The sequence below is a fragment of the Meleagris gallopavo genome, chromosome 17 (genome assembly GCF_000146605.3).
Source record: "Meleagris gallopavo isolate NT-WF06-2002-E0010 breed Aviagen turkey brand Nicholas breeding stock chromosome 17, Turkey_5.1, whole genome shotgun sequence".
Taxonomy (NCBI): domain Eukaryota; kingdom Metazoa; phylum Chordata; class Aves; order Galliformes; family Phasianidae; genus Meleagris; species Meleagris gallopavo.
Genome location: NC_015027.2, coordinates 11342089 through 11364093, shown reverse-complemented (window position 1 = coordinate 11364093; position 22005 = coordinate 11342089). Strand labels below are relative to the sequence as shown.

The 22005-nt window shown below is 44.5% G+C and overlaps 1 protein-coding gene across 1 annotated transcript in view; it reads left to right on the top strand.

The window, feature by feature from the left end:
* DIP2B (disco interacting protein 2 homolog B) overlaps nt 1-22005 on the top strand; it is a 45711-nt gene that overhangs the window by 3229 nt on the left and 20477 nt on the right. Inside the window, exons 3-6 of the mRNA XM_031555916.1 lie at nt 11930-12001; nt 17621-17761; nt 18200-18325; nt 19542-19753. Coding sequence (XP_031411776.1) covers nt 11930-12001; nt 17621-17761; nt 18200-18325; nt 19542-19753 — 551 coding nt within the window. The remainder of the gene's footprint in view (nt 1-11929; nt 12002-17620; nt 17762-18199; nt 18326-19541; nt 19754-22005) is intronic.

Genomic DNA, 22005 nt, shown 5'->3' with positions numbered 1-22005 from the left:
CTCTTCAGCTGCCTGTGGTACAGAAGCTCGTGGTGGTTTTGCATCGTGCTCTTTAAGTTCTTCATCAGAGCTGCAGAGGGCTTTGTGCATGACAGCTGCCAGCACCCAGAGGCATGACTGAGCCCCACTCTGAGCATCCCGAAATCTGCTGTTGGTGGTTCAGGCTGCAAACAACGAAGGGGAAATGCAGTCAGCATTCTGGTTTCTGCAGAGCACGCTTTTGTTTACCAGCTCATGTTTCTTCCCAGTTGGCTGGATCAGTCGATCTGTTGTTCAAAGTATTTGTTTATAGTTGCGCTGTCCTTTGATTCTTTAATGCAGAATTTACTAACAGGAGCTTTTAATTTACCTACCGAAAGCTGTGTCATTTCCAAGAGAATGTGTTTGTTTTTCTTCCCATTTTATTACAAATAAATCTCAATGAGTGTATTTCCACTGTATCAAATGTCCCTGGCCTTCGTGGGAAGAGGGTGCAGGAACATCAGAGCCAAAGAGAGCAGTTTGGAGAGCAGTTGTGTTGAGGTGTTTGCTTATTCAGCCAAGCAGTGTTGCCTTTCTGCTGTGATACGCCGGGTGCCAGGTGTAAAACACGCTTCCCTTTTCATTGATATTCAGCTCCTGTGTGTAGTCCAAAGCCGACTCATTAATATTACAAGTGTCATATATATTGTGTTGGGGCCAGTCCCTGTTTTTTGCAGCCCTCTAAAGTGGAGGCCATGCGGTTGGAAGCTGCCCAATTTGCTCTCTGGTCAGTGAGATGATTGTGTGCTGGTGAGTCTCGTGGTGACGGCTTTGCTCCTCCAGCAGGAAGGTTTTGGTGCATGGACCCTCCCCAGTGCTGCTGTGAGAAGCGTCCCTTCCAGAGAGGAGCTGAGAAACTCTGCCTTCCGAGGAGCTCTGCAGAAATGGTGGCGTAGGTAGAGCCGGGAGGAATTCAGATGAGATGTTTTCTCAGCCTCGCTATGGGGCTGCTGGGGAGGCTTTAATTATTTGTTGTGCGAACAAAGCAGTGATTGTCCAAAGCTCTGTGTTATCCTCTGTTCCTTGTTTGATGGAGTGCCTCTATTCCCTGCTCGCTGAGAACCTCGCACAAGGTGGTTTGGAGTCATTTGTTTTGTGATTACTTCGTTGTCATCTCCTCCTTTATTTTTCACTAATGAGAAATCAGCGAGCTGGAAGTTTTCTCCTGTGAATTTTTCTTACTTGAGTGTTTGGTTGGAAACTGCAGTCTCAGGAATGACTTTTTAACGAGGCCACAGTGACACATTGTGTGGTGAACACATAGTACTTGGGAATATAAATACAGGAATTCTTTACAGCAAAATAATATTCTGTCAAAAATTTTGTCTAAAACCACGTCAGTGACTGCAGTATCTTTTCTGTGTGCTCTTTCATTCATTTTGTTTGTGTTCTTTTCCTTTTTTGGCAAGTTGCTGACTGCATGCTCTTAAATAATCTCACTGATTTCTCCATACTTCCTTCCCTCTGTAAGAAAGACGTTTGAGAATTCAGTTTATTGAAATTGGAAAAGGAGATGCTGCACCCTTAAAGAGGCCCCGGTAGGGAAATGTGCTGTGAGCAGTAATTGTGATTCTGGAGGTAGCTTGTTGAATGGGGTCTTCCTTGCTTCTAAGCCTGTTTGTTTAGGTTCAGGGTCCACTGGTGTTGCAGAAAGAGTATTTGCCTTCAGTTCTGTGAAAGTACACTGTGACAGTGGTGTCGTTTTGGTGCAAGGCATGAAAAACACAGCTGGTGTGGTCCTGTCATTTTGGAGCAACAGAAATACATGTTGTAATTGATCTGAGTGTTGCAGCATCCTGCATTACAAGGCCAGCACATTGAGCTGGGCTATTCTTTCCCTTACAATAATAACATGTTTGGTTTTTTCTACTTCAGTATTTTGTAACAAAAATTGAATGCAGTTTTTATTTGTGTGCAGAATTAGACAGGAGCAATCGGTATGCTGGGAGCAATGCTGAATTCCCATTGAAGTATTTACATTCAGTAGCATTGCTATAAATCTTGTGGAGGTTCTCAGCTCCTGGGCTGGGCCGGAGCGTGGTGCAGCATCTGCAGCCGGCGTGCTGTGTGTGGTATGTGCTGCAGGACCGTGTGCTGCCCAGTTCTGGGATCTTCCACACTGCTTACAGGCGCTGACATCGGGAGGATCTTTCCACATCCTGCTATCCACCGTCTGAACAAAGTGCTTCTGAGGCAGACGCTTTGGCTCCTCAGCACGTCAAAAGAGCCTGAACAGAAGTTGCTCCTTGCATGATCTTTCTTGTAAAGAGCATTGCAGCTGACAGTATAATGGGTTTTCTTAGGCTCGCTGGTGACATGCCAACATGGTTTCCTTAGCAGTGAAATTCCTCAAGAAGCCAGGCTTGCTGATGTAAACAGAGCTGAAAGCTTAACACTGCCCGCACTGAGCGCAGGGCTGAGGCCCGCTGCTGTGCCATGCTGCCCCAGTGCATTTTCTTCTGTTCTTTCTGTTCCCGTTGGGTTTCCCATGCTTGCAGCCAACTTGAACAGGGAGCACTCTTTAGTGCGACGCAGGCGGCCTCATCCCTGCACAGAGCAGCAGTCCTGGCACAGCGTGCTGTCAGCTGGAGCACAGCTCTGCTTTCCTGGGACTCTGTTTCTGATGGGGTTATTCTGAATGACCATCTGCAAAGCAGACTTAAGGATATTTGGCAAAGCACAGATGATTGTTGATGTCTTTGCTTGGATTCTCACTAGGCAGGCTTAAAAGAAGTGAAAAAGCAAAACTAAGAGTGATTTGTTTATTAGCTGTTCGCTGACTGTGCCTCCTATCTCTTTGTCAAATATGCTTTTGGAATTTAGTAGGAGTTTCTGAAAGTGAAATGTCTGATGTTGCACGGTAATTTGAGGGTGGATAAAAATTAATAATTTTGTTGCTTTGATGTTAAGTAGTGGGATCCTACTGCTGTGACTAATAGTGTTGAATAGCAACTATCTGAGAGAAAGCACTTGTTAATGCTGTAAAATGACTGTGGTGTGTGTTTCAGATTTGAATGTTTGGGAAAAACAGAGCATTTTGCTGTCTTAAGCAGCCATCACTTTCTCAGCTGCCTTTTTCTGTGGAATGGGAGTGCCATCCTCATGAACACACGCCTGGTACCACTGCCTTGAGGGAATCAAGACAGGGGGACATGGGAGAACATCGTGACAGAAGTCTCATCTCTTTAGTTTTGCTGAATTCATTCTCATTATTGAGATTTTTTGTTTGGGGGGGTAATCCTTCTTTTAAGTGCTAATGCTTTTCTCTGAGATATCTTTCTTTGTTCCAACATGTGTGATCATCGAGCTCATCCGGTTACTTGCAATAGCATTTTCCCATCTGGAAATACATAATTATTGTGCCCTAGTGCAGTGTGACGTGCCAACCTGCATGCTAGCTTGCTCTGCTAACACTGTGTTTAAAAGATGAGAGTTGCATTTCCATACCTGAATACTTTGTGTTGAGAAGCACTGTTTGATCAATAGATAGCGGAGTAATTGCTCTTAATTTCTTTCTTTTCCCGTTCCGACATGGCATTCAAGAATCTAGCATTTAATTACAAGGGTAACCTGAGGTACAGATGGCCTGGAACAGGTTGCATCTCCAAACTGCTTTTCCAGATGGCTTCCAAAGGTGTTGCTGTGGTGTCAGACCTGGAGCAGGGTTGGCTTTTGTTAGAGAAATCAAAGCCTACTTCAGGAGCATTATTTAAGTATTGCCATGTGTATGCCTTGAAAGGGTAAGGGATGGGTGTTGCACGCAGGATAAGTAAAACTTTAATTTTAATCTTATCGCAGGCGAATCCACTGTGAAAATAATCAAGTGGTTTTCATAGAACCATAGGATGGCTGTGGTTGGAAGGGTCCTTAAAGATCACAGAACCATTGAATGGGCTGGGACTGAGTTGAGTTAGAAGAGCGTTTAAAGGTCCCTGGACCATTGAATAATAGAATGGCTTGCATTGGAAGTGTCCTTAAAGATCACAGAACCGTAGGATGGTTGGGTTGGAAGGACCTCCAACCCCCTCCAGCCCCACACCCTGCCCTGGGCTGTCCCACCGCTCCATCAGCTGCCCAGGGCTCCATCTGTGGTCCTGAGCATTTCCAGGGGTGGAACAGCTACGCTTCCCTGGGCACCCTGTTTCTATCCGGCCACATCTGCTGCTGAAATAAATCAGGATTTTGTGTGTAAGAGCAGAGGAGGAAACACCCCCATGAAGAAGGATCTGCAGCCCCTGAGGCTGGGAGCTGTTTGGTTTCATTGGCTTTCCAGATGAGTCTTAATTATTTTGAAGCAAGATAAGGAGTTCTCTTTGGATGCTTGCATGTATTGCTGTGTTGAAAACAGGCTTGATTTGGAAATTCCTTCCATGCTAGCCTGTCTTGTGGAGAAAGTGTGCTGTTTTGGATAGGTGAAGAGTTTGTGAGCTTTTCTAGTTGGGCTGGATGGACCACTCCTAAGAGAAGGTTATCAAAGCTCACTGTTGTAGGAGCTCAGTTTCTGCCTTCAGGAGGACCATGATGCACCCAGTGAATAACTGCTGAATCACAGGGCTGCTGCTCTTGCACAGAGTTTAGTCATTTCCTGGGAAACTTTTGTTTTCAGTCTGGTGGTGGAGGGTCAGGGCTGTGCATTTGTGCAAGGATTAAAAAAATGTGAATTTCTGCTGGGGTCTGTGATCAGCAGGTTAGTCAGGAGAGTGTCCTGCCTTCTTATGGCTGATCTGCTTCATTGGGGTTGGAAGATGCATCGTGAGTTGTTTTACTCAGCACTTTACTCAGTAAAGTAGCTGTGAGCTTAGTGAGTTCTTAGATACATGCACGTGGTGCTTGCTGCTTCTTGTTTAAATGCAGTGTTTTGGAGCACTAGGGGTATTACAGACGTAATTACAAACACCTGAGCCCAAATTCTGCTGATGGACTTTGTGTTCAGAATAGGTGAAAACGATTCACTTGAACAGATTTTTGTAAAATGGCACTTGTGACAAAGCTGCCGTTTGCTTTGTCATGTGTAATACTCCGAAGGGAAATTGTATTTTCTCCCCATGACGTGCTGCAGTTATTGAAAATAGTGTTATTTTTTTCCCCAGGATGGGGTTAGATGCAAGATTTATTACTTGTTTATGGGATTAAGCTATTTATGTGCGTGTGCTGGCTTTATTGGTAACATGTAAAATTTATATGGCTGCACTTTGCAACGTAATCGCTCGTATTAAAATGGACCTCAGTAATTGTATTTTGCAGATATTCGTTAGAGGCTATGAACCAAGCAAGTATTTAATAGACTAACAGGATTTAGTGCTGTGTTTAAAGGCTTTGAGTTTGTACTTACCTGTTGTAAAAGAAGATGTTGCTGATTCACATGTGTATCACACGTCCTTTTGCTACAGGTCTGAGCATACAGAGATGAAAGCATCTCTGCCTTGCAGTTCTTGCATACAGATGAATTAGAAGCAGGGCTTAGTTTGGCTGCATGCTCATTTGAGCAACTTACCTGGGGAGCTCCTTGGAAGAACCAAAGCCCGGAACGCTGGGGTCACGTTGATGCTGTGAAAACCGTGCACATGTAACGTGTAGGAATGTCCTTGTGTCTGCTCCAAGGAGAAGAACCAACAACCCCGCGGCTCATACATGAGAGGCTTTTTTATTTACAGTGGGAAGCTTCCAAGTATTTTTCAGCGTCCTGAACTCATTTTGCTAACTCAGGACAGTGCTGTTTTCAGCGGCGGTCACATTGAGATTCCATACGTGTCTTTTTTTTTTTGTGGGAAAAGGGAAGGCTTCTTAGCTGGAGCTGATCCGGTGCCACCTCCTTCCCGTTGCCCACCCCCTGCTCACAAAGACAACTCAGCTCTGTCCTCAGCTCACCCAGGTTGGTGATGTACCACATATGGCATCTAAGATTACAGCCCGTAATACACGGGCCGAGACGGGTGACACGAGGACACTGGGTCATCTGGAGCTCTGCAGTGCTGTTGTAAGACGGAGATCCTTCACTGAAGTTTCGGTAGTTGTGTTTGTCGTCTAAAGGTAAAACAGCAGCAGCAGCAAATGAAAAAGGCTTAAGGCACACACAGAGCACTGCGTGACCTCGAGTGGCACAGAGCTGCCACCGAACCGCGCCACAGAAATCTCATCCTCAGCTGCACTGCTTGGAAGAAATAAATGCTGAGATTAAAATACTTTGAAAAAAGCGTGGAGCGGAGTCTGTGAGGTGCTGGAGCCAAGTAGGCTTGTAGTGGGTATAGATTAATCTGGAGCTGATCTGTCTGTGAAACTTCGAGTGCTGAACCGTAGCAGTGCAATGCTCCCACTCAACAAACACAGCTTTGTAAATCTGTTTTTTTCAGCCACCTATTCATGCTCTTAATGGGAACAGAATGGTGCAGTTAAAGGGAAAGTGCAAGGCACAAACCCGTTCTGTTTGTTTTCCTTTTGGAGGGATGTATGGATCGAGTAAGGCTTGCTTTCTTTCTAAGAAATCATTGACTTTTTTTTTTCTGGGAGACTGTGTAGTTTGCAGAGCTTGGTGTTGTTTTCAAGGAAGAAACCTGATGTATGCCTTCACCAGAAGAGGAAGGGATCTCTGAAGCTGCATCATCACCTGGAAAGAGAAAGAGGGAGGGGACTGACTAAACTCAAAACATAGTTTTACTGCTGAATTCATGGCCAGAGAGCATTGGGAGTGCAGGACTGTTGGCAGGTACGCTCTGTTTGGACACGTGGCCTTGGAATAAAGGTCCCAGTGTTGCCTCCTGGGCTGCTGCAGCCTGGGATTGGGAATGTCCTAGCATCCAACCCTGGTAAAACAGTGGCAGGGTGTGCCTAGGAGCTCCCTGTTGTTCACAAGAGGAAGAAAGATGAGCTCTAACTCGAGAATAAATGAAGGAGTGGCAACAGCATCTGTTCCTGAAGTGCTGTTTGGTGTGATGGCTGTTTTCTGCCTGGGCCATAGCTGAGATGCTCCGAAGTGCTGAAGTGCGTACTTTTCCTTATTTTGAATTTCTCAAGCATGCCATCTGATGCTTAAAAGGCCTAATCTGGATGTGGCGTGCACCAGAAGAAACTCTGGACTTTCAGCTGCACTTCTGGGGTTTCAGCATCTCCACTGGTGTCTGCTTCTGGACGAGGACAGGGAATCCAAAACGATCGGAGTGATTTTTGTGTTCTTGCAAGGGAAGTGAGAGGTGATAGAGCTGCAGGGGATCGGGCTGAGGTCTGTGCCCAGGGATCCCAGGGGGGAGGAGGGCAGAAAGGCAGAGCCACGAAGGTCGGTTGTGTGAGTAAGACCTGAAGTACAGATGCAGTGTTGATAACGCAATTATTTCCTTTCTTAACATGATTTTGTTACGGTGTTTGCTGTTAAGTAAACAGAGCAGGTATCCGTATTTTGGAGCTAATGAACATAACAGGAAGCATTGTCGAGGTTCTCTGTTAGCAGGAGCTGCGAGAAACATCCAAACCGTGTTTCTGCTGTTGTTTTAAAAGCACACGAACACTTTTTCAAATGCATACACGTTCATTTTGAATTTGAATCTTCTGCTTGATACAGTCGAGTGTTTGGAGGCTTTGTTGGAGAGATGCTGTGCGCTACGTGATCATTTTCCTTAATTTCTCCAGTGGAGTAATTATGGTTTTGTTAGACAGTAAATGATTCAGTGTTCTCATTCCATGGGGGAAGGGGAGCGTGGATGTTGAAAGAGGAGCATTGTCAGAGCATAGCAGGATTAGCTGGTGTTACCACCTTACACTGATTGAGCACCGCTCTTTAGAGCAGATCATCAGCGCTAATTGCTAAAAAGCAGCCTGGCGTCACAGGGCGGTGAGGCTCCTGAAGTTTTCAGCTCCTCTGTTGCAGGATTTGAATATAGGTGCAGCTCTGGGCTGGTGGTTGGGGCTGGCCGGGCGTCCTGCTGCCCTGCGGAAGCCTGTGAGGAGTTCATCTCTCAGTTCTCAACAGCTGGAAAACACAGGTTGGATGCATACGATGGGGATGAACTCTGTGAGAAGGGAATCTCAGGCTCCATTTTGGCATTTTCTTAGGGAATTCCCTTAAATGAGATATGTTTAATCACAAACAAGCAGAGCCTTCTGGATTTCATCATGGACTCGGGACCCTTTTGGTATTCCAGGCAGGGAAAAGTGGCTGCTCCCTTTGTTGTTTCTATGAGCCGTAAATCGAGTCATTTCCCACTCTGACTCCAAGGAATGGCATCCCTGATGTGTTTGCAAGACCTGCTGTGTCTTGAAAAGTAGAATATTTTTAACTTCTTGTGAAACTGTCAGAAAGGAAGCACTGGAGGAGGGGGGGTGTTACAGGGATAGGCAGCAAGGAATGGCTGAAGCAGTGCAATAGAGGAACCTGTCCTGCTTCTGCTTCACCGAACTCTGTGCAAACGAGCAGGAAAACTGAGCTGCGGCGGCACAGGAGGAACCTTCTCACGTGGGGATGAGTTATCCTCTGCATGGTGGAGCTTTGGTTGGGATGGAAGAAGCTGTGAGAGGGAAACGGTGTGTGCGAGGCTGATGGGATGGGTCACAGCAATGGAGGGGCTGTGGCTGTGCTTCAGCCCGTTCTGGTGACCCTTGGCTGTAATTTACCAGAGCTGAGACCTTCAGGGTGAGGAGGTGAATAGGATTTGCTGAAGTTGGGCTTAAGGCAGCGTGGGGAAGGGTTGGCTTTTGAGACACCAGGAAAGGCTGCGATGTGGGAATCTTAAATGAAGCTGAAACTCTGCTTTCTTTTGACAAGAATTCCTTTTCCTCAGCAGGGCCTCCTCAGCATGTGGAGGCACGGCCATGGCTTAGGCTATGGATAAATATAGCCCACAACTGAGCAGAAACAGTTGTAGCTGGGAGAGGGCCAGAGGAATGCCTCAGCTTAAGTGGTTTTGTTTGTGACTTTCCTAGGGATGAACAAATGCTGGCACCGTTTTAACGCTCCATTGTCAGCTCTCCTTGCTTTGCTCATGCTTTTGCATCTGTGCAGAGAGGGGATATTCTTCTTGGGTTGTTTGTTAGCTATTTGGGAGAATTTAACACATCAAATGTCACGAGACATTGAATTGATGGAAGCGGGGTTGATGGAGATTTAGCAGGCTTATGGAGCAGGAGTGAATGGTTCTGGAGATTGCAGCCCCGTTGTCTTTGTTCTCTTCCTGTTGCTGTAATTTATGATTTTCTGTGAGGAAATCCGCCATCAAGCCGTGTCCATTTCCTGTGGAGCAGCAGAGAGGAGAGAGCATGGAAGAGAATTTCTCTTGGTGGGTCTTTGATTTCTGTCTCAGTGAATTGATACCAAATGTGGACTGTGTGGGACCAGAGAGATCACACCGTGCGTTCGTTCCACTTGTGCAGCACTTGGAAGGACATTTGTTTCCAAGCCTTGTGGTGTCAGCTCTGCCATAGCTCTTGTGGTTGTGGTAACCAGACTTCGGCTTTATTAAGATGATCTCATACCTATCACCCATAGCTGCACACAACCTTATTTTTCCTGAGTCTTGCTGCCTGTGTCCTGCTGGTGGTTTGTGTGTTTGTTTCTGCGTTTGTTTACAGGCTGTATGTGGAAGTTCAGCAGAGCAGAGCTGCGATGCTGCAGGGAAGTCCCAGGAATTTCTCATCTTGATTTCGCTTGGGTTTGACTCCTTGCAGCTTTCCTGCTCTTGCCAAATAGCAAAGAATTTTTTCTCTATTGGTTCATGCCCTGAGAATCCTTTCAAGCAATAGTGATCACGTGGTAGTTAAGGTTGCACATAATGTTTTGACCTGGGTTTCCTTGTGTTCTTCAGTAGTATTTCACCTCCATTTCAAATTTCCAAGTGCAGATCTGTGACCCGTAGGGCTTGCATTCCTGTGATGATGGGTTTGTTTTGCTGGTGGGATATTAGCATGGAAGAAGCGACTGGAAAGAATTCTTTGCTGCCCAGTATGTAAAACAGAATGTGATGCTGTGAGTGCTTAAACAGAGCACTGGGATCTGTTTGCAGTGCCCTGGTATTCCTGAGTAATTCCAACAGCTTTCTGTGGCAGACGTTTCATTACATACACCGTGTAACCACCAATGTCAAGAGTCCAATTAAGTGTTGGGGAGAAATTAATCGCAAAATAACAGACTACAAACAGATCTGTGGGTTGGCTTCCAAGGGAAGTCCCTCCCCTTCCCATGCAGGTTTGTTTTTCCTGACGTGGTGTTGGCCACCCAAAGGAGACGGTGCAGGGAATTGGAATTGCTCCCAGAACGGAGAAGCAAAGCACGGATCAGTTTGTAGATCCAGCTTATGTGCTCAGTGGAAGTATTACCCCTCTGGTGCATGCTCTCTGTGAGGCTTTTCTGAAGGTGCAGTTTTCTAACACGAGCAGCATACCTTTCTTATGAGCTGGATTAATTGGACTGAGCTGTACATTGCAATCAAGCATTAAAATTAATGCTTTGCTTGGCATTTCAGTGCTTCGTGGACATTCTAATTTTCTATTGCTGGATTAGCTTGGACTTGTTGGGGCCTGACTCAAGCTCAGTAAAAGAGAAGTGAGATAAAGTTGCGTGTGCAAGTGCACACCCTCTGCCAAGCAGTGCCTTTATCCACTTCAGCCCTTGCTGTAGGTGTTGAATGATGGAGATCTGACTGTCCAGGAAAAGGAGCTCACTCCGTTCCCTCTTCAAGCGTTTCAGTACTGCAGAATCACCTTTATAACCAGAACGGCCACTGAGCTGTGCTCCATCAGCCGTGCTGGGGGGCTTTCAGCCTAAACCTTTCTGATGTGACCCTCCATGTCCAGCTGAGCTGAGCTGAGGAGCAGCAGCCATTGCTGATCAGCCCCTAATTCTCTGCAGCCCTGTGCTAATCAGGCTCATGGCAAAGCAGCCTGCTTCTCACCATCACTGTTTCTTGCTGTGACACGAATGTGGGCTGTACTTCAGCTTGAGTAAGGACTACCAAATAACTCTGTTTTCTTATTGCTGTGTATTTGATCACTTCCAGTCTTGGAGCCCTGAGAGAGATGAGGTTATAAGTGCGGGTCAGGCTAAGAGAAGGCTTGAAACGCTGCAGGGCTTTTTGTTTTAATCCCTTCAAGGTTTCCTTCTTTCTTGTGGTTCTGATGTAATGTGAGAAATTAAAACAAAAGACAGCAGCCAGATGGTACATCTCCAGGATCAGACAGATTAGGGTGTTTTTTTTTTTAAAGGGAAAAGTTTACTAATACTTCTAGAGTTTTTGCTTCTGTGGAGCTCAAGCTCCTATCTTCTGCATCATTCTGCTAGCAGGCAAACGATGGAATTACAGCTATCAACAAGTTAAAAAACAAACAGCAGCTTGCTTTCACTGAATATCAAACCAATGCAAATAAGTCTGATTCTCTGCATCACACCACGTGCTTCCGGAGCAGTAGTCTTGAAGTTGGCTCTGTTCACCCTTACTTCACTCTGTAGGTGCTCTGAATGTTCCTTCCTGCAGTGGGCTCACTTTTATTTGCTAGAAGCACTTCTCAGTTTCTTTACTTTAGGACCAGGCTCTGAATGTGCACTTTGCCCTGTTGTTTGGGAATGGCTTTGTACAGCTATAGCCAAGTTGGCTTTGTGGTCACACGGTATTTTCATGTACTCCGAGTTTTCCTTTTTAGGTTTTCATGGCTTTGATATTTGATTTAGATAGCTGTTCTGATTCAAATTATTGCATTTAAATAGTGTGTTGTGTATATCTGTGATCCCAAGGGAAACTATGGGAACTGTATTATAAAAGACTTTGAAATCATGATGTACTCACATGGATTTGGTTTCAGATTTCCTTTGGCAAATGCATTGACATGTTCAGGTGAAACCTTCCTATCACTGAAAAGAAAAGCAAATGAAGCTCGACCACATCCTCAGCGTTCTGTTTGTTTTAAGTGATCTTTCTTTTCTTGATTTTAGGGGACATCACACAAAAGGGTTATGAGAAGAAGAGAGCAAAGCTCCTGGCTCCATACGTCCCTCAAACACAAGGTAGGTGCTTCTTGGGGTTGTTGTAATGCTTTTGCATAGCCTAGACATGAAAGGGATCCATGAAATGGCTGTGGAGCGAAGTCCTGACGTTTCATCGTCCGCCTCTGAGCCATTCTGTTTAGATTTGCGTTTCCTTAGCTGTCTAATAATTACACTTGTGCAGTTTGCATGGCTGCCAGGAAGTCATGGGCAGTGCCTTTAGTTCCCTGGTTCATCCAGAGCTCCAGGGATTCCTGCTGGTTCCGCTGTTTGTTGGGGCTTTGTGGGGTGCCATCTGCACCCTGTTGTTACCTCTGTTGTGCATAAATCACTTCCTGCTCCCTTGTCAGCAGAGAAATCAGGGCTTTGAATCAGTCATAAAGTGTGAGGTCCTCACAAATCATTCTTGAAAATTTACAAACAGATTGACTGCAGAGTTGGTCCATATTGTGCCTTTCTTTCAGCCATCTTAATTCCAGTTAGAGAAACATCAGCATTTTCGTTTTGCGTTGGTTTATTTTACTGCTGAGTTCACATACTTTGTTTACATCTGTTTCTTTTGGATCAGAGATCCTCAGCTATAGGTCTGACTCACAGCAGGATAATGATACATAGCTTTAAACTTAAAGACAAGGCTGAAAATATGTCCAGTAATTATTATGGGGTTGCTTACCCAAAATAATTGTGCTTCTGATATGCTTAACCATTCAAAACTAATCCGTCTGGCTCTTAGCAGTGTGGGGAGTGAATGGCTATGATAGGCAGCCGTGACTGGACTTACTGTAATTTACTGAGACTGAGCCACTGCCAAGAAAAGAAAAAAGCAAAGGCTAAAAGTGCATTTATTGACAATCAGCACTGCTTCCACCGGGGAAAGTTTGTATGGGTTTTCTGAGGAAATTGCAGCAGTTCAGGCGAGTGCTTGAGCAATAGAAAACAGCTCTACTGCTGTTGTGTGGTAGCACCTGGACTCTGCAGCTCCAAACCACCTGGTGTCTGGGTTGCTGGGCTGCCCCATCCCTGGTGTTTCCCAGCTGCATTTTGTTTGCATATTCAACAAGAGCTGTTGCTGTATCTCCTGCGTGAGACTGGCTGCTACAGTGGGTGCTTATGTACAAAAGCAGTGTATTCTGACGGACTGAAGGAAGCAAGGCAAGCACAAGTTGTTTTTCAGCCTTCAGATTGTTGCAGGCAGCACCCTGAGTGAAGACTCCTCCCTGAACCATGGATGTGATACGAATCTCTGAGGTCTCAATGTGCACAATCAGTACTTCGGTATCAAATCTGTTTCTGTTATTTAAGGAAACCCAAAATTAATGCATGTGACAAACCCCTCTTTACGGTCTTTGTAAATTGGTGTTTGTCAAGCAAGTCTTGCAGTCTCAGTCCAGTGTGTACACCAGCAGATCTTGAGCCATCCAAACTCCTCTTCAATGTTCAGGTGCGTTCTTGGCAGATTGGCTTTCATGGAGCCCAGTGGAGGCTGACGCTCTTCAAACTATTTTTCATCTGCCTGCAGGACGTGCCCATCACACCCATCACTTCGTGCACATTTGGTTTGTTTCAGAAAAAAAAAAAGGACAAGACTGTCTGTGGCCCTGCTATTTTAATTGTCGTGCTTTGCAAGTCTGCAGAATGAGCCAAAGTTTAGGAAGAGACGCGGGTTGATAGGAGGACACCAATTAAGATAGCATTTTGACTGCTGCTCTGGCTCAGCCCTCAGCTCTTTATATATCCTGTAGCCAGATGCCTCTGTGTCTGGGAATCTCCAGTTGTAAAAATGCCGTTGAAGTCATGCGTGAGGGATACAGAATCAGGTCACCCTTTAACGAGCGGAAAATTAATTTAGCTCCCAACAACAACAGAAAAATGTACTCCTGGCATTTAGCACGTTGCACTTCTCAAAGCTCGTGTATTGTCTCCATTTCGTAGATGTGAAAGGAGATGAAGGAAGGTGGGGTGACATGCCAGGGCTTGTCAGAACTGTAATTTGGGAGATTCTGATTGCTAAACCTGTGCTCATTCCCATTGCCTCTGGGAACTTGCCTCTTTATTTTTGAGTTAAGGCAACAATGTTGATTACCTAAAGATACGTGTTTTGCTGGTGCAACATCCATTTTTGTAAGTGGAACGCACTGAAGCGATGGAGATACCATTCCTGCGTTGTTACTCCTGCTTCCTGCCGGCTGCTGCATAGAAAGGCTTTGGAGGAGGAATTCTGAGCAGTGCTCCAGGTTCTGCATAGTGAGTAATGCAGCAGATCTCAGTGTTGCTTGTTTCACGTCATGCTGCTGACCAACCTTCTCCAAAACCCGAATGCCACCCTGCCGTCACCTCGTCGTTAGTGTCTTTCTTAATGAGCTTAGCTGTAGCTAAATGGAAGGCTGCAGGGAGGTGTTGCTTTTGCTGGAATAAAGCTGGTGCTTTGGAGGAACTCTCAGCTGTGTGACAACTAAAAAAGACGTAATGCAGTGCAGTTTCTTTGTGAAATGCTTGTTGGGTGAACTGTTCTGGCACCTGGAGGTGGCACAGTAACTCAGTGCCCCTTGGAAGGAGCCTTTGCTGTGGGCTGCAGGCAGATTTCTGCCTTGGGGAGCAGCTCCTGCCCGGATCAGTTGCTGCAAACCTGGAAAAGCAGTTAGGGCTTTTTAGCTCAATCAGTGCGGATGCAGGAATACCTTGTGCCAAAATTAGCAGCCCTTGCACAGAGACTTTTGGCAGAGTACGTTTTCTTGCTATGTAAGATAATTCTGTTCCTCTGCTAATGTGTAAAGGAAATTATATTCATTAGCCCTGACTCACTTTCTTTTCAGCTTCTGAAGTTCTGTGGTCTTGCCCCTTTTTCTATTCTCATCAAAAAAGAAACAAAACTATTTAAAATGACTGCATTTGGAAGGGAATATGGAGTGTGTGCTGAACAGAGGGCTGAGCACAGCTGGGTGTGTTTTGTGGGAAGGGTGTTGGAAACTGGGGAAACTGATAACGTTCAAAGCTGGTACAGTTTGATCTCTGAATTTTTGTAGTTAATGTCTATTTTGTCCCTTTGTTCATTTTTGTTATTCATGGATAGGTGGAAACGTTACAGCTTTGTTATTTTACTCCTTAATTTCTTTGGAAATGAAGTGTTTCTGCTGTGCTTTGCACATGGGCTGCCATGCGTGTCCTGTCCCCATAACCCAACACAACTCTGCTTTCCATTTTTCCTCCTCTTTTTTCCTTTTTTTTTTTTTTTTCCCCTCTTTCAGCACTGCATTATTTCAGACAGGAGCTGAAGTGGAATGGTAATAACCAGTGATAGAACAGCTTTGCCTAAACCTGTACATCACGCACGCGCTGCAGCTTAGTGCTATTGGAAGAGTTTCACCCTCTTACAAGATCTGACTTGCAGCTGCCACACATGAGGAATCATCCCTGCTGAGGTCTGAGAGCTATCACAGTTACAAATAAAGCTTAGCACTTGGCTCTTAGAAAGCAATTTGTCCATCTTTGAAATCATTTCCAGGACTAAATCAATGGGAGATGCGATTTCTCCCATCATGTCTCGCACGGGGCAGTGCTGAGATCCATCTCAGTCTCTGAAATCTTCACAGCATGATGAGTTTTCAGCACAGGGAGAGAGCAGGAAAGATTCTGGGAGTGCTGCTCAGGGTTTGCAAACCTCAGCTCTTTGTGTTTGTTATTTACACAGTTTTTATTTGGAAAGCTGTGGTATAAGGAATATCCCATACAAATGCTCTGTGCAGAGCTGTATGCAAAACAGTAGAATAACAGGTTTGCTGCAGTTTGTCAGATGAACGAGCCCTTCTGCCCTTGTTGTTCACGTGAATGTTTCTCCTTGTTGATCATATGTGGTGCTTTTACTGATTCTTTTAGTCTGAAAATATTTTTATTATAAAAATTGCCAAAATCACCTATTGTCCACCTTCAGCAAACTGCCAGGATCAGAAAACATCCAGTTCTGCTAAAAACACCCAATATCAATTAAAAATCCATCACATCCTTCAGAAACAAACCTCCAACCTCTTCTCTCATCTCTGCAGTTCGCTGTGTTGCCAGAAGAAGCTGCAGCTGTGGCAGCATTGCTGTGAAGGGAGCGCTGGGCCGTCACCCCTCACCTGCAGGGCTCAGCTCACCTGTGTCACTTTCTTATAAGCACACGTGATCTTGCAGCTGTACACACTGCTCCTGATGTGTGCTCACATGCTCTACTGGGCTCCTGGGACGTGTTGTTAAGTCACTTCAAGGTGTACAGACGAGGCACTTGGTGTGCTGCGTTGCTCACTCACAGATGCGGTCCCAGCGTAGAGGGAGTGTTGTGTTTGCCTGGCAGTGCCCTGCAGAGTGGATAAGGTGGTTCTGCAAGGCTTAGAAGAAAGAACTGAATATGAATTCAGTATTTTATTACAAATAGTGCCAAATGTGCTGCTGACATCTAGTGGGTACTCAACTTTGTAAGTGCTTAAATATCAGAAAGAGCGACGCTTCTCTTTGTTGTCTGTGAAGTTGCGTTGTCTTTGGATCAAAATAAAACTTTCCTTTATGATGAGGATAAGCATGGCCCAATCAGGGGGCAGTTCTCTACTGCTGCTTGTATCCTAGATGAGCTCACTTTGGCATTCAAAGAGATAATTGACCTCATTTGGATCACATGCAGTCTGTGCTTATGCAAATTTAACACGCTTGGTGCTATGCAAAATATAAGGAGGCTGTCTGATGAATTAGGATGTAGGATCAGGATATATTAAGCTGTCAATTTTAAAACTTTGGCTTACTGATCTTGCTTCAACTTTTGGATGAATGATGCTGAAAAAAATAACAGCTTTCAATGTAACAAATTAATATTCTGCTCTTTAGGATGTTGGAAGGTGTAGGAGATGGCTGAAGGTTTCTGCAGCAAGTTGGGTGTGATTTGCTGGTATTCTAAGTACCCTGAACTGGAGATGCTTGCTTTAAGTTGTTTACGTAAAACCACACACTAAGAAAGTGGTGTAACTGGAATTGGAACCCAGCATTTGTGGTTTCCTCTTCATTTCTCTAATCGTTCGGTAGTTTGTGAGAATTCATAAGCAGTGCATATTTAGGTGACACAATTGCTCTTTTCTTGCGTGACTTCAGGTGACAACCTCAGGGTAATTGCAGCTCTGTGACCTTTGGTTTTAATCTTCAAGAAATTCCCACTGAGGCATGGATTCTAAAATTAAAATTCAGTAGCAACCATTGCTGACGTGCCTTGGTGAATTATGTAAAGCAGTAATTTCTTATCAGATTCACTGTATTCATGGGAAAAACAACCTTTTTTGTGGTGCTAAAGCCACTCACTTCTTGGCACATGCTGGAAGTTCCCAGAGCACTGGTTTGGTTATGTGAGCACCAAAGGCTCTTGCCACTGCTGGTGCATTACTGGTTTTCCTGTCAGTAAGGCGCACTGATCAGTGTGGTGCTGGGTATCAAACAGCTTCTGAACAGATTTTTCTACGTATTTTTGCAACTGAGGCTTAACTTGTGACGTGGTCAGAGCCCTTTCCTCGCCGTGCCCTTAACAGCAGTGCCTAAAAGTGTTGTAAACGAGTATGATCTCTAAAAACTTGCATCTGTAACTGCACCACCGATCACACTGCTAATTCTGAACTGTCTTCCCAGGGGTTGATCCAGCTCTACAGAAGGAATCCAGAACTCAGACGCCCACTCCATCTGCAGCTCCAGCCCCAGCTCCCTCCTCATCATCATCCAAATTTCACCGAGCCCGCTCAGGGGGAGCCAGAGATGAACGCTACCGATCTGGTAAGGGCAGATCCCCATCACCGGGGGTTCTTGATGGTCCCCTGACCAAAATCCCTACCTTGGCTCTCTGTGAAGGAACATCAAACTTGTGGGACTGTAGCAGCTGAATGCAGAGTAGAAGATACCAGATAATTCTTTGCCTTCTTGATTTTCTGGCTTGAATGCAGCTCTTCAATACCAGTTGTTCGCAGAATGAAAAGCCAATTTTAACCATGTCTGTTGGTAACCAGGTTTGGTGAAGTGGCTGATAATAATTTGTTGGTGATCAACTCTAGGAAGGCTTCTCATGAGATGGCAATATATAGTTGTTCGGAAGGTGCAGTAAAGTGGGGGTTGCCATGCGTGTAGAAGGCAAGCAGTAGTTGAGCATATGTAAGCCTTGTGTGTTTTTTCTCCTCTATTGTTGCAGAATTGAGCACATTAACTTCCATTTTGCAGATATCCACACGGAAGCAGTTCAAGCAGCACTGGCAAAGCACAAAGAGCAGAAAATGGCCCTCCCCATGCCCACAAAAAGGCGATCTACTTTTGTTCAGTCTCCAGCTGATGCCTGCACTCCTCCAGGTTAGGTTCTCACAGTGTGACTGTCTGTGTGGATGTTAAGGTATGCGTTTGTAACAGTTTCCAAAATTAAGAGGTTGCAGTTTTCAAAATATACAAGATCTTCTGCTGGTGTGTGGGTAGCTGCTACTCCTGTAGGGCTCTTGATACCTTTGAGCAGCTGTTTTCATGGAGCTGCTGTTGGGACAGAGAAAATGAGACCTCTTCTGGGAGCTTTAAAGAATCAATTGTCAGGAACTGAGCAGGCCTTCTGTACTGAGGCTTCTTTTGCTTCCCCCACACTTACTTCATAAGCCCTCATAATTAGGAATTCACATGAAACTGCACTGTTAGTCCACTTCACTCATAACTGTTCTTTTACCTCCTTTTATCTCTGTTTCTTTCGGGTGCCTTTTCCTGGTGTCTGTCCAGGTCTCAGCTTTATACTAGTTTGTTCTGTACAGCAGCAAATTCTGAGCTGTGGACACCACACAAATAAAGGTTAGCATTCACTTAGCGTCAGCTGGGATCAGTCTTTTCCTCCAACAGATAATCACTGTGAAGAACAGGTAAGTGTTTGTGCATAGCACTGGACAGCTTAATGTGTCAAGTAATGATTGTTTTATTCATGGTAGATTATTATTTTGCAGCTTTAGGACAACAAGGTATCTGTTTGCATGAAATGCAGGATGTGGTTCCTTTTGTGGTTTTTTTTTCCCCCTCCCCCTTTTTGTTTTGTTTTGTTTTCTGCCATTGAAAGGGACCCATTTAGAATACCAGACAAAAGCGTTTTCTGCATGTGGCCTTGGCACATTTGTTTCCCAGTGCCTGCATTCTGCTTTGTTGCGTGAATTTTCACTTTTGACAGAGAGACTGAGCCCTCACTTTCCATTTCAGAATTACCAGGGTTAGGCAAGGCAGCATCTGATAACAGAACATGAATGGAAAAGTAATGAGACAGAATAAAACACGGAGAACCCACAAGAAGGATACTTGCCTGTGTTGTGTCTTTTACATGCAGTAAACAGGGGCAAAACACCAGGAGTAAATGTATTCACACTGGATATGTCTGCTGCTTTAACTTTGTTTTTGGCCTATTTAACATTTTTTGACACAGCCTGTGGAAAAAGATCTTCATATTATGTGCCTGTGCCATTGATATGTGACTTGCAAGGAGAGCATGTTCAGTGCAATGTGCTTTTCCCTAAGCAGCTGGAGTTTCTTTTCTGCTTCCACACAGACACGTCTTCCGCATCCGAGGATGAGGGGTCACTAAGGCGTCAAGCTGCTCTTTCTGCTGCATTGCATCAGAGCTTACAGAATGCTGAGTCTTGGATCAACCGATCTATTCAGGGGTCATCCACATCTTCATCAGCATCCTCTACACTTTCCCATGGAGAAGGCAAAGGGACCAGTGGGTCACTAGCTGATGTATTTGCCAATACTCGAATAGGTAGGAGATGGGTACGAACAGAAAAATTGCTTCAAGTTCAGACTGTATGTATAAAGCTGGAGTTGTCCGTTGTGTAAGGGAAATTTGGAACAAGAGTTCAGTTCTGGTGAAACTTGATAGGATCACAGCTTTTTTTCCTCTGTAGGAGTTTCAGAATACTGGGTTGGTGGCAAAAAGGGGAAATGGGGAGTAGGAGGTTACTGAAGTAGGAGAGGTTCTGTGGTGTGATGAGGGCACTGACAGTGGGCATGACTTTGGTTCTGTACACAGCATCACTTATGTCTACAGCTAGCTGAAGGTACTGCGTGCACAAAGCTGCCATGTGCAAGTAGCATTTGACATCTGATCACAGGACATGGGCAGTGTCTTTGCCTACTGAGTGGAGGGAATGCTATATTTTAACATTCACCGAATGGTTTATTGTTTGTGTTGTATCAGAAGAAAAACAAACAAACAGGAAAAGAACCCCCACAAACAACAGAGCAGCCAAATAGGAGAACAGCTGAGCATGTCATTCAGAGAAAATGGCTGCAGTGAAGTGAAGGTGTAGCGTAGATCTTTCCTGACTAGTCTGAGAAATAATCAGCGTCGTGGTATGGAGAAGATGGAGCAAAAACCTACGGATCTGGATACCCCAGGCTCAGTTTTTTGAGGCTCTGAGGTGCTCCTTGCTGCTGATGCTTCTGTATGAAATTGCAGTTTGTTTTTTGCTCTGTGTATGTTTCTTTTTTATCTGCTGTTAAGGATACTACTGCATCTTAGGAAATGTCTGTTTGTTGTGTGCTCTCTGCTTTTGCTTAACTGGTTTGGGGCAAGCAGTGCCTAGAAGTGCTGGTATTTTTGTTTCTCTTTTGTTTCCCCTGTGTTATTTTTCATTTGTTTGTTTCTTTGCTGCAATGCAAGTTGTCTTCTGAAATGGCAGACTGGGGGAGTTGCCTGTAAAATGTAGTCAAAGTAGTGAATCTGTTTATGAAGCAAAGAGGTTCTTCTTAGTTGGGGAATGCAGAAAGCTGCATTAACTTCTGTGATGAATTAAGGTAATCTAGCTTTTTATCTATAGAATAACTGCTGTCTGATGTAATTAGAAGTTTATGCAGGATAGCATTGGGATTTTTTGCTGCATTGATGCCACATTCATCTCATAGTAACACCTAATTCAAAAGAATGGGAATTCTGGTATACACAACTTGGTGCAGCTCTGTGGAGAGAAAGATAAAAAGCCCTGCAAATATTTGAAGTTGTATAAAATCTGAATCCTGCCCAGTGAGCTTAGAAGTTCAGCGCACGAGAAATATTCCTTGCCACCATATCTCCAAAGGTATGCAGTTCTTTCTTAGAGAGAGGAGCAGAGAGAATCAGTTGCAGAAACCTTGCTGAATTCCTTCAGACTGTAGCTTTGTAAGCTCATGTGCAGTTTCAAGATTTGTTTTTATTCACCTTCAGAAGCAACAGTTGCTACTTCTGTTAAGCTAGAACATTTGTGCCCTATCAGATAATTGAGCCTATACAACAAATTATAATAATAATTGAGCCTATACAACAATATAAAGAAATCCCACGTAAGCAAAAACTGCTTACTGAAGAAGTTGACGAGTATGAAATACGCAGTTATTGCAGTTTTGAAGCTTACAAACTCATCTGAAAAGCAGAACAGTGTCTTGCAACTTAAAGGAAAAGACAGACCCAGCTCACAGCTCGCAGGCTTGCACTGTGCAGCCACTGAGCTGGAAGAAGTGTAAGCCTGGTGTGGTTGTTTGATGTTCTGTAGTCAACAGACTCCTGCTTGTTTGGTTTTAGAGAGCTTTACTGGCCCAAACAAAAATTACATAGTAGAGTTCTAGCAAGAGAGATTACAGTACAGGTGATGCAGGTTTTTGTTTTGGGGTTCTGAATATTTCAGACATCACTTGGATTTCAGACTTTTTTTTTTGAACAGTACTGAATGTCAAGAGATAAACTTGATTTTGAAGACTTGTGACCAAAAACAAATTATCTAAATATTTTACCAAACAGCTTTCCTGACGTGGATAAAGCCACTCATCTTGTGCCTTTGTTTTCTGGAATAGATAACATATGCTTCCCAGAGTTGCTTAATATTTAGGAAGCAACATGTTTAGCGTTATTAAGAGACCTTATAAATGCAACCCATTGAATTATTTTTAGACTGGTTGGTAACAGGTAATTAATGCTTTGCTTTTTCCATCTGATAATAAGAGGTATATGTTAATTGTCACCTCAATTATCTCCTTTT